Raw genomic sequence first — 17,532 nt, forward strand, 5'->3', positions numbered from 1 at the left:
TGCTTATAAACCACAGCAGTGGCACCACTCGCTATTCTGCTTCCACTGGGTCCACATCTGTGGGTAAGTATCGGCCATTTCCCGCCCTTATTGGGTATTCTGCTGCACTCCTTTGGTGTCCTGTCATGCCTTCCAGGTCCCTCCTACACTGAGGCCAGCACATGCAGGGTGCCCCGTTGTTACACCCTCCATCAGACTTAGTCTCACTGGGTAGCTCCCTGAGTCAGCTGACTCCCAATTAGACCTGGCCCATACCTGCCAGTGGCTTTGCAGGCTGCCTGACTTCTTAAAGTGGGAGGTACTCCAATTACCCTGCCACAATCACAACACATGAAAATGTATTGGATGGTATAAGTACATTTACATAGTTTTGCTCCATTGTTACCAACAACCTGTCTGTCACTTGAAGTTGAACTGAATACCTGTATTGGAAAAGCATCAGGTATCATGAGCGTGCTGAGCAAACAACAAACTGACTGTTAAGACCGAGGTTAAAGTATATCATGATTTCATCATCAACACCCTTTTGTATAGCACTGAATCCTGGACCACATACTCTACTCAAGAAAAGTGCCTCAACAGTTTCTACTTTCATGCCTTTGCCCCATTCTAGGAACTTCCTAGTGGGAAAAAAGATTGCCTAAATTGAGGTCTTGGAACTTGCCAACATTCCAAGTACTCATTCTTTTCTCAGTCAGCATCAACTTTGATGGCTTGGTCATCTGTGCAGAATGGATTATGGCTGTCTATCCACGGTATGCTGGACAGAGAACTCTTTACAGGAAGACCAGGAGAGCGTTCTTATTTCCATTTCAAAGACATTTGCTGGAGAAATATGAAGGCAATGAACATTTTGCCAAATGACTGGGAGAAAATTGTTGAGGATTAAAGCACTTGGAAAAAGTCTATTAAATGTGGAATGAAGGCTTTTGAAGAAAGATAACTCCAAAATGCAGAGGGAAGAGGAAACCTCAGGAATAACCCTGCATCACATTCAGGAATGTTAGCTATGAAATTCACATGCAATAAGTGTGGAAGAGATTTTCATTTAAGAATTGTGCTCTACAGCCACATTCACAGATGTTCAACAAGCTGATGCCTCACTTGGTGCAAACATGTTGTCATATGAAACAGACAGATGCCTATCAACCTATTGAGGTGAGGCTACTACCTTTAAACGGTTATTTTTTTTCTCCCTGAACCAGGGAAAAAATATGTATTTTTGACATACAAGGCAATGCTACCATCTTTTCTTCCAACCCAGTTCTCCTGAAATAGATTGTAGTCCTCAGTGCTGATGCTCCAGTCATAAGAGCTGTCTCACCAGGTCTCTATGATACCAAACAGATCATAATTATTCTCACCGGCTCTAACTTCCATCTCATCTTATTTATTCCCCATAGTTCTTGCATTTATATATGTACATTTGATGTATTTTATATTTTGTGTACCACTTGTTGCTGTCCTGTGTGTCTCTGGTTCTTTCCTAGAGTTGAGCTGCTTCTTCCCATCATTTCCCCTCTGGATTATGTGCACTGTTGCTGGAGAGTTTTGTTTAGCATCCCCTCTGGAACCTAGTTTAAAGCCCTTCTTATTAGCTTGGGCAGATAGCACCCAAAGATGCTCTTTCCTGTTCTAGTCAGATGAATCCTGTCTCTTGATAACAGTCTTCCTCCACAGAACATCTGTTCATTATCAAAGAATCCAAAACTTTTAGGTCAGCGTCACCATCTCAGCTAAGCGTTTACTTCCATGATATGGTAGTCCTTTTTATGGCCCTCTACACTGTTAAGGGTAACATTTGTACCAGAGGTAGGCATGCTTGGTTAGGCACCACAAGCTGACAGCTTCTACTTTTTCCGCTGGCCTTAGCTAAGGATCCACTGTTCAGGGTCCCTGCCTATGCTGCAGCTGAGTTAAGTCCATAGCACCACCACCATTTTGGGCTTGTAAGAGATTAAAAAGAAAGAGTTAAACAAATAAATTGCCCCACCCCTCTGCTCCCCAGCTGGAGCAGGGGCAGGGGTCTGGGCAGACACTGGCCTCGGAAGGGAGCAGTGAAGACGTTTATTCCATCCCTCCCTCCCATGTCCCACTAACATGGACCTGCACTTCTCCACTGGCTGCTCCAGTGGTGGGGACATGGCCAGCCATGGCAGTAGCCTGGGCTGAGTTGGCCCGGGAAGGGTTTAATTTCCCCCTCCCTGTCCCACCGGCAGGGTCCATCAGTCTCTTTCCTCTCGCTGCTGCAGCAGTGAGGCTGGGCGTGGCCAAACACTGGCTAGCATGGCCTCTGAGGCAGAGGGGGTGGCTATTCCACCCTCCGCCCCCTCTGCCCCTGAGGGATTGCAGCCGGGATCTGCCTACCTTGACCACCGCTGCAGCCATTTGCTTCCTGCTTGGGACAAACGGCAGAATAAGTCCCCTCTGACAGAGGGAAAGAGGAATAACACCACTCCTTGTCCCCTGTCTGAGGGGCCTGGCTAGCCAGCCTCTGGCTGCACCCCCACCTGGCTGCTGGAGAGGCGAGGGGGAAGGGCTCTTGATGGGGGCAGCAGCCCATGTCACGTTGTTTGGGGACTGCAAGTCTCTTCCTAGTGGGGAGCCATGCTGCAAGGCAGGCAGGCAGAGCTGCCAGGGACCGCGCACAGCAGCACCGGGGTTCGGAGGGGGCCAGAGCCCTCCAGTCCCACCCAGAACCACTGCCACCACTGCCGCACAGTCCGTGGCAGCTTTCCCCACCTCACCCCATCTCTGGCCCCCTCCAAGCCTCAGTGCTGCTGTGCAGTCCACGGCAGCTCTGCCCACCCTGCAGCACAGCCCCCTGCTGGGAAATGGCTTGCTCTCCCTGGACACTGTGACAGGGGCTGCTGCCCCCATCAAGAGCCCTGCCCCATCACTGCTCCAGCAATCAGGCAGAAGCAGGGTCAGAGGCCAGCTGGCAGGGCCCCTTAAGCAGGGGGCAGGGAGTGGGGCTATTCCCCACTCCCTCTGGTTTCTGGCAGAGGGTGCAGGAGAGAGCTTATTCTGCTGCTTGCTCCAAGCAGGGAGCGAGTGGAGGTGACAGTGGTTGGGGCAGTCAGATCCTGGCTATGGTCCTGTGAGGGCAGGGGGGTAGAGAGGGAAATAACCCCCGACCCGTGCCCCTTCTACCTCAGGGGCCATGCCAGCCAGTGTTTGGCTGTGCCCAGCCCTGCCGTTGCAGCGGTTCAGTCCAAGCTACTGCCCGAGCTGGCCACACCCCCCCATTACAGTTTCTCTGAAGCTGAAGGTGTGCTCTAGTTTTTTATGGTGCATGTGTCCAGGCTCTGGAACAGAATCCCCCCTGAGGTGGTGCAAGCATCTACTCTGGACTCTTTCAAAAAACATCTGGATATTTTTCTTGCTGGGATCACGTGATCCCAGCTGACTTCCTGCCTATGGAGTGAAGGGGGGCTGGACTCAATGGTCTCATGAGGTCCCTTCTAGCCTCCAGTGTCTATGAAAAAAAAAATCTCCATATCTTGCTCCCTGCAGCGTTCCTTTTCTAGGGATCTTGGTCAGACTGAGCCCTATGCTTGGCCTTATATGGTCCCTTTCTTCTCCCACTTATGGTTGCCTGATCTGGGTTAGGGGTTCCTAGTTACAGTGACCCCACAGTGCACCATCTGGAGAGGGTTGACCTCACTTGGGCTACCATGGGACTCTCCCCTGATTTTGCAAATGTGGGTTGAAGAGGCTGGAGGCTTTGCTTGTGCCCTAAACCCTGATACTTCTGACAATCTCCCCAGGTTTTCAGACCATCATCATTTTCATTGACTTGACCCTCCTGTGCATCCCAACTACCAGGTGTAAGTAGGTGTGTCATGGCTGTAGGAAACTCTTCAACCTACACTCCTGCCTCATGACCTTACTGCCTGGAAGGGCAAATGAGTTATGAGTGTACCCCAAACAGAAAAAGGTTAGTTTTCAATGTCAAAGCAAGATGTGTTAATACCTCCTGAGGAGATTTGAGCACCTTGTCCTAGGAAACTAGGTGACAATAAGGTGCTCTAGTGACTCCTTCCTGGAATGATAAGCTCATCATTACCCATGCAGGGTGTGTCTTCAACCCCTCACTGCTCTATGAATAGTCCACTATTATCTGACACAAACCTTCTAGAGCAGTAGTACCTAAATTTTCAGTCCTCCAGGCTGGAAGAGCAGTGAGGAGTCAGTGCATGGGCTCTATCCTGCTCAGAGTTGGTGTGTGCGGTCAGTTTTTGGGGATGATCCAGCGTGCCATCCTGATTCTACACACCTGGATCTGAGTGTGCACTGACGTGACTCTATGTGCTGGATTTGGCTGTGCTCCAGCCTGACTCCACAGCCCCAGATCTGGCTGCATGCAGGCCCAACTCTGCATGCCTGGATACAGCCAAACACTGGTATGATCTAGCATACAGGGCTGAGTTATGTGGCCCATGAGGCTTCCCACAGACTCTTGGAAATATGGCAGCAGGGAGATACATTAATGCTGCTACCACATTTCCAGACCTGTGGGAACCCCCACAGACTGGATGACATGGCTCAGTAGGCCAGGTCCCGGCCACACCTCTGGCAAGGTCTCTTCAATGAAGCTGGGACTCCTTGCTGCCCTCTTACAATCCTCTTATGTTCCTAGCTGGGGCCTCTAGGACTCACCTGCATAAAACTGAGTCCTCTCCTCCTGTATTCTTGCTGTCCAGTGGGTACTTTCCAGTGGGCACTGTCCAGTGTACGCTGCTTGGTCCCCCACCTTGGCGCACTTATTTTGAACCTAAGACCCTCAGTCTTGTCTGTTTTGTTTTTTGTTGTTGTCCCAAGCAATCTGTGATATATGAGAACACGGTTAAAACCTGAAGCATGTCCATTCAGTCCCTTGCATTCGGTCACCTTGCTGGGGTCAACCCAGTTGTCTTTCCTGCCTGGTGCAGGAGGATGGACCCAATGATCTTCCAAGGTTCCTTCTAGCCTCGCAATCTATGAATCTATGAATATACCTTTAGTGGCATTCTTGCCACTCCTAGTGAATCTCCAGGAGTTCTCCTTTTCCTTCCTGCATGCTGTCCTGCTGAAGCTACAGCAGTGGTTCTCATTGGATTCAAGCACCCCTCATTAGACTCAAGGCACTTGTTAGATTCAAGGCACCTGTCAGAAAATGGCAGCTCTTAGTTTTTACTTGTTTTTTAACTGCAGAAAAATTCTAGAGCAATGTTTGTGTTGCAAAGAACTCAGAAAGACCACAACAGGTCAGGGGTACTGGTTGTAACCATGTTGGTCTAAGGACATAGGCAGACAAAGTTCTTCGGGTAAATCTGATAGCTTTTATTAGACCAACTAAAAGACAAGAGGTCAGAATGTTTTTGACGCTATGGATTCCTATTTGAAATCTCTGGGTTTATCTTGTGAAGCATGTGGAGGTGTTTGCACACTTAACAGTTCTAATATTGTGTAGCACTCTCCAGCACCCTCAAAAGTGTTGAGAATCACTGGTTGAGAATCACAGAGCTACAGCCTAAAAACTTTCCCCAGAGCATTTAATACTCTAACTGCAAAGGACTAAATGGACACACTGCAGATTTTAATTGTGTGCTCTCAAAAGCATCATTTACCTCTCGCTGTTAGGGTAAGCAGTGGAAGGGAAAAAGATTTCATGGTTTTGTGAAGGTGGTGCCCTATCCTTTTGGCTGTTTGATTTCTGTTACGTTGTGCATTTCTGGAAGGAGTTAAGCTGCAGAGATAGAGTTCTCAGCTGTGGGGAAGGGGAGAGGTGTCAAGGTTCATTGTGGCTTGACAAGTAATCACTGGCTTTTGTAACTACTTTCTCCACTTTCAATCTAGCTGTATTGCCTGAACTTGTCTGCATTTACAAATATTATCACTACATTGCTAAAAGAGGTCACCCCCCTTCAGGCTTCCTTTCCTGGGCAAACTTAAACATTTCCAGAGGTCTTGGGTTAGGGAGAAGAGAAAGGTGTTTGGAGGTCAGGTGCTGGTGGCAGTGCTCTCTTAGGTGCTATAGAGGTAAGAGAGGGAGTGCAGGCAGAAAGGCATGGGCTTTGGGTTGCTGGGATGGTCCTGCTAGCCGGCAACTGAAACTGAGGAAAGTCAAGCAGTTCCACTGGTCAAGGCCAGTTGTGTGGGGGCACTCAAAAGCAGGTGTCAGGAGGAATGGCTGACTTGGAGGGTGATTGTTTTGCTAGTCAGTAGCTGTGGGGGCAGGGCAGAGAGAAACATCACTACTTGCCTGGCAGGGGAAATACTATGACTACCAAGGTGTTTTTTGTACTGGCATGGCAGGGTGTAATTTACTGTGTCATTCTTTGGCTGGGCATTTATCCTTCTCAACACAGCTGGCTGTTTCGGTGCCCTTTTGGGAGGACAGCTTGGTGTGCCACTTCTAGCTTGCAAGGTAATGAATGTTCTCATCTGCCATGACTTGACGTTTCACATTCTGTTAAGGTGGGGGTGGTCTCATACCCTTTGACTTCAGCCCTCAGCCAGAACTTGCGCCATCCCTTGGGGCTCTGCCTCCCCTACAACCCGCCTAGCACCAGCCCAATGTTGAAGTTCCTTGTCTGATAGGTTCAGGTAACTAGCCGTAGCACTCAAACAACAAACACAAAATCCCAAACAACAAAAAAACCTATAAATGAGCAGTCCCTCTACAATAGAGGAGCGGATGCCCTTGTCCATGATGTTCCCCCTCCATGGGGCAGAAAAGGGGCTGAGCAAACAGCTGCTATGCTCAGTGGCCCATCTACTCACGGTTCTGATGCTCTCTTATGCTTTCTCTTTCAGGCTCCTCATCATCCCAAATCCAATCGTTTGGTCCTGTCTGCCAGTGTTTGGGGGTTGCTGCTGCTTCTCAGGCTTCCACCAATCACCCCTGCCAGGGGACATTGTTTCATAGTTTCATAGTTTCTAGAGTCGGAAGGGACCTGAGTAGATCATCTAGTCCGACTCCCTGCCATGGTAGGAAATAATACTGGGGTCAAACGACTGTGCCTGTGCTTTTTTTTCTCCCACCCCAGGTCCTCCCAGGGTTTCCCTCTGGGCTGTTCTTGTCTCCCCGCTTGGGTTCCGTCCAGTCAATCGGCATTGGCACACACTCATAAAGCATGCCCATACCAGGGCTGGGGCTTCCTCCTCATGACTCAGTGTTGCTGGCTGTGTCTACTGCCACTGTTCAGACTGCTTGTTGTTCTCTGGTAAGTCTCTTCTAGTGGCAAGTGTCTTTTCTCTGCCACAGAGGGGAAAACCATTTTCCTGGCAGGGGGTAGAACCTTAACCAAGGTAATGCATAGTTAGCCTCCTGCTTTCACTTCCAGTGGGAAGGTCTTGGCTATACGCCAACTTTATAGAAATGAAAGACTCCTCTGTAGCTTGCTCCTGCAGCCATATGGCTGAGGGTAAGTGAAACTCAGGGGCATCTGAACCCCAAGCCTCTGGGCTTGGGCCTGCACGTGGGATGTCTGCCAAAGGATTTGAAGCATCTGAAGCCCCAAGCAGAGGTGGAGGATGCTTGCCGGATTTGGAATTGATTTGGCTGATTTGACTTGGGACACAAACAATTTTCCTTTAAAAAAAGAGTGAGAAACAACACTATTTTAGAGGACAGATGGCTCTACCTATTCTCCTGTGGGGACGGGACTAGATAATGGCCACTGAGGGATATGACCTCCCAGGGTGGCTGCCAGGATAGCCATCAACTAGTTGGAGAGAAGGTTGAGAAAATGAAAAGATAACAGAGTGTTTGGATCAGGGACAATGATCATGCAGGGAAAGGAAAATTAATGAGGATGAGAGTGGATTGGGGAGTCAAATGTGAAGAAATTGAGACTGGGGGAGTGTGGTTTAGTTAGTGGCTGAGACAAAAGAGCAAGCATGGTTAGAGGTAGTAATTGTGTAATAATGGTATAAAAATGAACACTGATCACTCAAGCTGGTCATTGTGATGCTGAATGTGCTTTATATGGAGGATTGTGAGAAGCGGAGGGGGTGGTGAGTGCAGTTTGGGGCAGTGATTAATGTGGGATTGGGGAATGTGGATTAGGCCAGTGTCAGCATCTGAGTGAAAAGGTGACCGTGGCTTGGTGCCTGACCAGGTAACTGTATGTGATGCAGTAAGCCTGGCCCTTGTGGTATAATAGGACTGATAATAGGGAAACCACTGTTTGAACAGACAGTTGTAAGGGAAGAGGGGAACATGCCTCTGGGTGGTGAATGCCACGAAAAAAGGCAGTAGTGGAAGGGGGGAAGGGGCAGAGGGCCTTGCTCAGATTTCATGCCTGTAATTTAATGGAGAATAATAGACAACCTAGGGAAGCTGTGTACCTTCCATCACTGGAGGTGTTCAAGAAGAGGTTGGACGGACACTGGTTGTAGATGATCTAGATATAGCTATGCCTGTTTTCTACCATGGGTATTTCCCATGCTTCTGGGCTTGCCGGTTGTTCCCTCCTCCCCCTGCTATATGTGTTACAAGGTTTTTAAGCCTCCCCAGAGGCATTGGGTGTTGATTACAGCCAAGGCGGGGACTTCAGTTGGGGTGTGCTGATTCTCCTGCTGGGAGCAAAGTTGGAGGTCTCTGGCTAAAGGGCCTTGCTCCTCTGCTTAGGTTGCAGTCATGAAGGAATTTTGTCTGATGGTCAGACAGGTAGGGACTGTGGGGGTTTTTCCCTGTAACAGGGGACTGGCCTTCTTTCAGGACATCTCTTGGGGGTATATGGACAGCACTTCACAGAAGCACCATGTTGGCTGCTGTGGCTCCTCTGCTTTGCCTGTGGCAGGTTAGGGTGCTAGGTCTGTGTTGTCAGGATTGGAGGCCCTCTTAGGCACTAGTAACACCACATGGGTGGGGGAGCATGTGGCAGCCCGTGTCCCTGCCAGATTTCTGTGCCGACACCGGCACGTAGGCGCTGGGCTGCAGTCTGGCCAGACCCAGCACCCTGTGGCAGCACCAAGCTGTGCCCCCGCCAGCACTTACTCGTCGTCTATGGCCCGTAGGCAGTTTGGAGCAGGGCTGCACGGGCCGGCTTGGGTGGGGATGACCCTGCCTCAGGCAGGGGCTGGAGGTCCCTCCCCGCCCGACTGCTCATTGCATCTCGAATCCAGCCCAAGCACCGCGGAGCCACGCAAGCCCTGCGCCGGCACACAGAAGCACGCGCCTTGTCCTATTTGGCAGGACACCGGGGGCCGGTTCTCTCGCGCACGCGCACTCCAAACGGGAGGGGCGTGGAGGAGGTGGGACTCTGGAGTCCCCTCGGCGGGCGCTGGAGTCTCGCGCTCTGTGTGAGAGGATTGACGCATGCGCAGTATTTTTTCAAGCGGGCGCGGCCGACTTGACAGGGCTTTTACGCTCATGCGTGGTGAGCACGTGCCTTTCAGCGCATGCGTAAGACCTCCTCCTGCAGGGGACGGATCTCCCGGCACAAGCGTCACGCCGCCGCGTCCGCTGTTAGCTGGGGGCCGTCCGGCCGCGCAGTGCAATGTGGGAGTGATTAAGGAAGTAAAATGGCGGATCTGGCGAACGAAGGTACGGGGGGGGGGGGGGGATGCAGTCGGGGGCGGGGAGCTGGCGGGGGCTGCATGGGGGACGGGGCTGTGCCGGGCCGCTCTAGCCCAGGTGCCGCTGGCCGAAGGCTGCTGGGCGCGGACCCGCCCTTGAGAGCGTCCCCCTCCCCGCGGCCTCGCCGAGCCCCGGCTCCTGCGGAGGGAGCGGCTGGACAAAGGAAGAAGAGCGACCCCCGTCCCCGCACCCCTTGGGCTAACCCTGCTCAGGCTTGGCTGTGCTGTTGCCCACCGTGAGGCGAGGCTGGTGGCCGGGCCGCGGGCCTGGCCCTGTGCGGGGAGTAGCCCCGGGAGGCCTGAGTGTGGGGTGTGGCAGTTGGCTGGGGGGATGGCCAAGAGATGAGATGGTGGTGGGGTGGGGTGGAACATATACCTTCTCCGTCCTTTTCGCTGCCAGCCAGGTCACACGAACACTACAGCCAAGTGCAGTAGGATGCCTGGTTCCTTTCCTCCCCAGGTGTAGGTGCAGCAATCTCCAGTCTGTTTCTTAACTGCAAATAATAATCTGTTAGTTTGAATCTGTCCTATTTATAGATCACATTCTTGTCTGCTTTCAGAAACTAAACAGGCGTGCATCTTTTGTTCACTAGAAATTAGTCTTGTTCATGGTGAGAGAGAGTCAAAAAAGCAGGCGATTGCTTCTCATCTAGTTGTCCTCTACAAAAATGTGAAAAATCACTTAAACTGCAGCAGAGGAGATTTAGATCAAATCTCAGGAGAAGAAAACAATCCTTATCTTCTCAAAGCAAACTGCCTTACACAAGTCACAGAGCCTCTTAGGAGGTTCCGTGGAAGAGACTGGATAGGCATCTCTCATGAGTGGCTTTAGGAAAAGGAAATTCTGCCATATATGCAGAGAATTGGACTAGGTAAGCCACAAAATAACTATGTGATTTTGATCTCTCTTCTCTCTTGCCAGGTGGTCATTAAGTGCCTTTTCATACTGTGTCCCTTTCCTGCTGTTTGGGGAGCAAGCTCTCAAGCTACTGTCTCTTGACATGTCTATAGCAGTGCTTTAAAATCCCCATTTGGCTCCTGTTGGTGACAGTGCTGTCCCCAATTACCTCTAATAATGTGAGAAGAAATATACCCTGTTGAATTAATGAAAAGATTTCCTATGTTTTCCTTAAGTTTTAAGCTTATGTAAGTAAAATAATTGGGTGTACATCTTCCTCTCCAATTTTTTGGGAAGCATGTGCATGCATTAGTGTACATAACTAGAATGAAATGTATAGAAAAATTTGTCATAGATTAAATATAATCTGGTGCCATTTTGCCTACGGTAAGCCTGTACAATTTCTGCTAAAGTTGGCCTAGAAGATGAAATTTATTTAAGGATGGTGTGGGGGTTTGCCTACCTTTGTGTGGAGCATGGTCTTCATCTGGGTTCCTAGGCACTCTCATTGCAGTGACAGTGATAGTGTCCTTGTGTCTCCTGCTTTTTAAGTCTGTCACGCTGTTGGTGGTTTTCATTATTTTGGTTTTGTGCCGTATAGATGTGATGGGAGGGTGTGAGGGGGGAATGATTTTAGGAATTTTGGGTTCAGTAGTTGCCTGCAAATACAAGGGCCTGGATTTGATGGCCTGGAGGCCTATTTCAATCCAATGTTCCTACTCCGTTTTTCTTTATTTCCCATCATCTCCTTGACCCCTCTGTCCTTCAGTTCTCTTTACCATACAAGCATGTTCTGGCCTTTCATTTAAATTCCCTGATTCCCACTTTCTTCTCTGTTTGAAAGTTAGAGCTCGTGTTAATCTCTGCTTTCATCCAAGACCTACAAATTAACTTCTTCCCCTTATTCTGCTGAAACTATTTTTGGATTAACTTCTTCCTAGCTAAATCTCAAACATGACTTTACCCCTTCTTAACCTGTCAGCAATTTACAAGGCAGTTGATCTGTCTCTCTCCTCCATTGGCTTCCATCTCCCTGATTTTTTTTGCCTCACTTTTCTGCTATACTAATTGCTTCTTCAGCATGTCCTTTGAAAACTTGCTTCAGTTGCCCTCCAGCTTTTCACTTAAATTGTTTGTCCTTGCTCCCTTTTCCTCTCTGCCTCTGTATATGGACTCTGCATAGTATTATCTTGTAAACAGAAATTTGCATGGTTTCTATGCTGATGACTCCCAGTTTAAGACTGATCCCCTTCTTTCCAAATTAAAATCTTGGTCTGCCTTGCTAACCTTCCCCCTTTTGGATACCTGTTTGTTCAATATTGCTAAATGCAAGCACCTTAATCTCCCTACTTGGCCTACAGTACCTTTTTCTCAATCACTGTAAGGAACAACACTATCACACCTGTCACTCAAACCTGTAATGTAAGTGTTTTCACTGACAAAAACCTTTCTAAGTAAACACATCCTTGCTATATCTACAGTCATCACAATATGTCTATGTTATGATGTCTTATTCTCCAAGTCAAGCAATATGCTGGTGAGGCTTCTCTTGCCTCAGACAACAAGATCTTAAGCAGCTGCTAAGGATGAACTTGGGGAGCCATTATTTGTCCCCCACTGCTTATTCACATGCTCCAAACTCAGAAATGGACTAAGGAAAGGCTTAAAGAGCATTCTGGTTATGAGAATCCAAACCTTTGGGTTCTGTTATGAGAGACTGCAGTCTTCATATACCCCTGGCCCTGAGGGCAATTTCAGTCTTGTGCTGCCCATATCTATTCTGTATACTACAAAGTTTATTCTCTTGTCCTCTTGCTTTGACCATGATGTGTCTCTGAATCCTTCTAGTGGGCGGGCAAAATATGGCCCGTGGGGCTCTGTCCAGCCTGTGGTGGGTCTCCTTGGTTCCTCTTGGCCTAGGCACTGCCTGGCTGTGGCATGTTCTGCTGCCCCCTGGGCATGCAGCGGGGCTGGGGTGTGTCTGCAGCTGGACTGCCTTTGTAAACAGTCCAGGCAGCGGCGGCTCCTTCTGGCTGGTGCCTGCGCTGGTCCCAGCTCTCTGGTAGTGCAGCCCTGAACTGGCATGCTTCGTGCTTGCTCCAGACTCGCCTGTCCAGGCTCAGCAGCAGTGGCAGCTGCTGGGCAGGAACTGTTGGTTGTGGCAGGGGGAAAATGGCCCCTCCCTCTCACCACTGCTGGGCAATTCTTGGTGTAGCCACTCAGAGCCTGTGTTCTGCCAGGCTGCCCTCTGGCTGCTCTGCACTATCACTGCTGCTACACTGGGCAGCCCAGAGGCGGCAGTGATGGTAGTGGATCTGCAAGGCAGCCTGGCATGGCATGGACTCTGGATGTCTGCACCAAGAACTACCCGGCAGCGGTGAGAGGGAGGGGCTGCTGCTGCTGAGCCTGAACTGGTGGGTCTGGAGCAGGCATGGGGCATGCTGGGTCAGGTCTGTGTGTGTGGGTCCCCACTGGTGTTGTGGGGCTGGGGTCAACAGCCAGAGTAGCCAGAAAGAGCTGCCCCAGCCCTGCTGCGTGGCCAGGAGGCAGCAGGATTTGCCATGGCTGGGCAGTGCAGAGGAGGTATGGGGTGGCCTGGGGCTATATGCTGTTGGTGGTGGCAGGGAGGTACCGCAAGGTGTGTGGGCTTCAGGCTGTTGCAGGGCAGGGGCAAGTGCTGAGCTGCTCAGGGGAGCACATGCAGGAGGGCTCCCATGTAACCATATCCTCCCCCACATACAATCACACTCACCTAACCCCTCACAAACCCCACATCTCCATACACATCTGTGTGCCTCTGGGGGGAGTCCCGCTCACGGCTACATGCACTCATCCCACCTCACACAGGCACCCACAAACACCCCCAGCCTCCTGCCCTCTCCCCTGCAGCCCCCCCAAACCTCATACCCACCCATGTCCACATATCCCTCTATACTCTCTCCCCCACACCCCACAATGTTTCCATCATTCATGTTCTTCAATTTCCTCCTTAAGCTCATTTGTTTTAGATGAGCATGGATTTGTAGATATTTATCAAGCAACATGCTCCATAATCATAGGCTTTTTTGGCAAAAATGTGGAACACTAGTTTTTAAAGTTAATAAAGGTCTTGTTTCAATTTTTTTAGTGGCTTTTTTTCCTTGTTTTCTTTTTTTAATGTAGGACTTGACCTACCTTAAAGTTATTTGATATTTTTTTCTTTTTGGGTAGGGGAGGGGAGCTGTTAGAATAATGAATGTTTTGAAATCTATATTTGTTTACAAAAGAATCCTCAAATACTTCATTATTTTATTATTCAGATATTTAAGAGACAACTTTTGTAGGACTTGACACCAGCATTTTATTTTTTTTCATGCTGAGTTTTTACCAGTTAACTTTCAAGTGAAGTCAGACTGAATACTTCTGTTTTTGGAGATGCACTAATAACCCAGCCTGGCATTCCATGAAGACATGTTCTGTTTACAAGCATGAGATTCCTTAAATATTTGCAAGTATTTCTAGGGTCTCTTTAAAGAACACTTTCAAATTGCTATTTTGTCTAACTTACTTTCTTTTTTAAAGTGCAATAAATATCAGTGACCATTGTTTCCCCTTTTTCCCCACCCTTTATCTGCTGAAAATAAACCTTCTTTTTCCCTCCTGTCTTGTCACATTTGTTTCCTTTGAAGTACCTGTGTCTTGAGTGGAAAACATGATTCCTTTCTATTTGTTAGTGATGAAAGGGCACAGAAGCTGAAGGTGCTAGTTTCCATTAGCAAGATAACCTATTAGAACTGTAGTTCTATTGCTCTTTCTTTTTATGTTTAAAAAAAAATGTCTTATGTTCAGTAGCCTAAGGGGAATATGTAGAGGATGAAAGACATGCGAAGAACTACCGGTCTTTCTTTCTAAGATGTTGCCTAAACAGTACTTAAACTACATAGAAATATATATGGAAGAAGTCCAGGCTTAAGGGTTCCATCAGTGACTTCATCACTTACACTTTGAGAAGTCCAACAGCAAGGTGCTAGGATGGGTCCTAATTTATTCTCTCTGCTCAAGGGATCTCTATTTTGTGTCAGTTGCTGTCTGGTAGATATCTGAAAAACTTTTTGTTTCATCTTCTCTCTAGGTACTGGAAAATGAAAGGAAGTTTACTTTTTATTCTCTTTACCATCTCATGTTGCTAGGATAAGAGACAAGCACACCTCTATCTCCCATCCTACTTCTGTATTGCAGCTCTCCCTGAACAGCTGTAGTATTTGCTGCTGCTTACTGTTTGGTTTTGTTTCATTTTTAAAAACAAAACAGTAACCCTGTGAAATTTGTGCCGTTCTTGGCTATAGGTTCTGGAACTTGGTATGTTGATACCAGGCCATATTTAGAAGGCCAACTTTGCAACCATAAGGACTGGAAGCTTCGAGACTTAACTTCTACTCTTAGGTCTTCGTGGAGAGGCTTAAGCTTCTGACATACAGATCTCTCCCCAAGTCCCAGTGTTCCACCTGAAGAAGATCCCCTTGTAGTTGAAAGCTTGTGAAGTATAGTTGGTCTAATAAAAGATATTGCCAAAACAAAAACCCTTATTTTCCCCCTAAATTGGAAGTGATTTAAAGGGAACTGACCAGGTTAATTTTGTTTCTGTTCAGGGAATAGGTAAGGTATCCCTTGGGAAAAGGACAAAATTATTTCCAAGTGTTTGAGGAGGCAATGCAAAGAGCAGGTTTTAAAAATATATGTAGTTTATGAAATACCATAGTTTCCTGAATACATTGTGCCCCAGAATGATACCTGCTTTGTTTTTGAAAGACAGAATGGAAGGAAAAAAATTTATTGTAAATAAACTGAGTGGCAGTAGGTAGGGAGTAATGCTTGCTGCTGTTCTGCTCCCTGGCAAATACCAGTTTCCATCAGCTGTTTTTTGCGGGTGGAGGGAAAGGGTGTTGAATGCATGAAAATATGGCACTATTCTTTCAGGTAGCGATAATTGTCTCGTGACATTGCAGAGTTGCATTCCAGCAGCCTGTATGCATGCAGTTATTTAAACATCTCAGAGCTGTTTGTTTTTGCAGTTATTGTGTTGAAGTATTCAATTAACTGATTTCTGACTAGCTGAAGCATTCCTCCCCCTTAATGAGCAATGGCCAACAATCTCCTTGGCTGTTGCAGATTTTATTTGCATTTCTGTAAACTAAACATCTTGATCTTCATAGGATGCAGTTTAAAGCAGGGGGTGGCCATTTATAACCTACATTCTGGATTCAGCTCATGAAGCCGTTTGATTCTGGCCCATGGACGTGAGACTTCGGTGGCACTTGCCGCGGAGGGAGGTGTTATAAATGGATACTAAGTACATTTTTTAATAATTTCCGTAAAAGCCGCTTTTTAAACTAGAGGTACACTGATACATTGGTTCATATCATATTGGCACCGATAAAAGGACAATCGGCATTATCAGCAGTTGGCTTTTTTTGGCTAATGTGGCAAAAAATGTCGCTGATTTTAAACGCTGCATGCATGTGCACAGCTACAGCACTTGTGCAGCCAGCCTCGTAACTTGGAAAGCAGCATCTGGTGGGGGGATGGAAGGAGTGTGGGGGGGGGGGGCGGTGTGTGCGGGTTGAGGCCCTGCAGTGAGGGAGGGAGTAGGGCTGGGGCGGGGCAGGCACTGCCCAGCCAGGGTAGGGTGCAGGACAGCTGTGAGGCTTGTGCAGGGGGGGGGGCGTGGCTCCTCCCTCTGTGTGCACCACTGTGAAATGCATGGGGGGGGTGCCTGCCGGATGTGTGCGGGGTGTGGGCTGGGCCTGGGGACAGTGCCAGGCTCTTCCTTGTGGGGGGCGGGGAGGGGAGGGGCTGAGCTGAGGCTGGGCTTGGGGTGGGAGGCAGCAGTGCTGGGCGGGGAGGCTACGGTGAATTCTGGGGTGGCCGCTGCCTGCTCCCCAGCCTTGGCCCAACCCCCTGCCAGGAAGAGTCCAGCATCACACCCGGGCCTGGCCTGCAGCGGTAGCCCTTGCTCTGCGCACAAATCTGGGGGGCACATGTCCCCTCATTCATTCTGCAGGTGTGTCCACCATGGCGGGAGCCACCCCCTCCTTCCCTGCGCTTCCTGGATAAGCTTCTTGTGGTTCTGTCCTGTGCCCCACCCCAGCTGGGCAGTGCCTGCCCCTGCTCCTGCCCCAGCCTCATTCCCTCCCTTACCACAGAGGCCTTGATCTGAACCTCCCTCCCCACCTTCCAAACAGACTTACCAGCTGGATGCTGCTCTCTAAGCTGCGGGGTTGCATATGGGCAGTCGGATCAATATCAGCCAATACAGCTTGTTGTTAATCTACCATCAGTATCTTCCCAAAAATTTTTTATCGGTGGACCCCTATTTTAAATCCATAGATTTGAAATAATAAATAGATGTAGAAATTAGATAAATAAATTGTAGCCAGCAGGTTTCTTTTTTTCCATATCCATGTACTTTCATTCCTTTTAAAAATCTTTGTGGTGGTATATTGTTTACACTGGAGTTTCACAAAAGGGTCAGATGAGAAGAAGGGGTAAAATGTCACACCTGTTCCATTGCCTTTTTAAGTACATGTATGCAAGTTGACTATATTTTTGGTGGTCCTAGTGGAAATTGTTGGTGACCTACAATCCTTTCTGAAGAAACGGTATCACTAATATTAGGATCAACACTTGTTTTCTTTTAGTTTTGTCACTTCTCATGCCTCCAATCCTATGTCATGTTTTGTCCTGTCCTCTTCCTGTTTGTCTTCCTGTATTCAGATTTTTTGTTTTGGGTTTTTTGTATGTTTTCATTTCTGTATTATTTTGTCCTGTCTTTGTTCAAAAGCAGTGGCTCTGAAAAGTGCTTAGGATTTTAGAGCTTCCAGTATGATGCAGTGACAAAAGGGCTAGTGTAAGTAGTGAGAGGGTGCAGGGAGCTGATTTACCTCTGCGCATGGCATGAGTGAAATTGGATATGATTCTGATGTCAATATTTTTTAAGGAATGCTGAAAAAATGCAGCGGGTAGAATAAATAACTAGCAAAAATACTCAGTAGCTGAAGAAAACGCCTAGTTTTACCAAAAAAAGA

The 17,532-nt window shown here is 48.4% G+C and overlaps 1 protein-coding gene across 5 annotated transcripts in view; it reads left to right on the forward strand.

Moving 5' to 3' along the window:
- Positions 1 to 9,364: 9,364 nt before the first annotated feature.
- RANBP3 (RAN binding protein 3) overlaps positions 9,365 to 17,532 on the forward strand; it is a 127,444-nt gene continuing 119,276 nt past the window's right edge. For 4 of the 5 annotated variants that reach the window (XM_090027099.1, XM_090027100.1, XM_090027102.1 and 1 more), the window contains exon 1: positions 9,402 to 9,538. In XM_090027099.1, the coding sequence (XP_089883225.1) occupies positions 9,517 to 9,538 (22 nt within the window). In that variant the 5' untranslated portion in view covers positions 9,402 to 9,516. Of the gene's footprint in view, positions 9,539 to 17,532 lie in introns of all 5 variants that reach the window. The other variant, XM_090027098.1, reaches the window with a different exon arrangement.

Source organism: Crocodylus siamensis, chromosome 14, assembly GCF_052110815.1.
Source record: "Crocodylus siamensis isolate JL-2025a chromosome 14, ASM5211081v1, whole genome shotgun sequence".
Lineage (NCBI taxonomy): Eukaryota > Metazoa > Chordata > Crocodylia > Crocodylidae > Crocodylus > Crocodylus siamensis.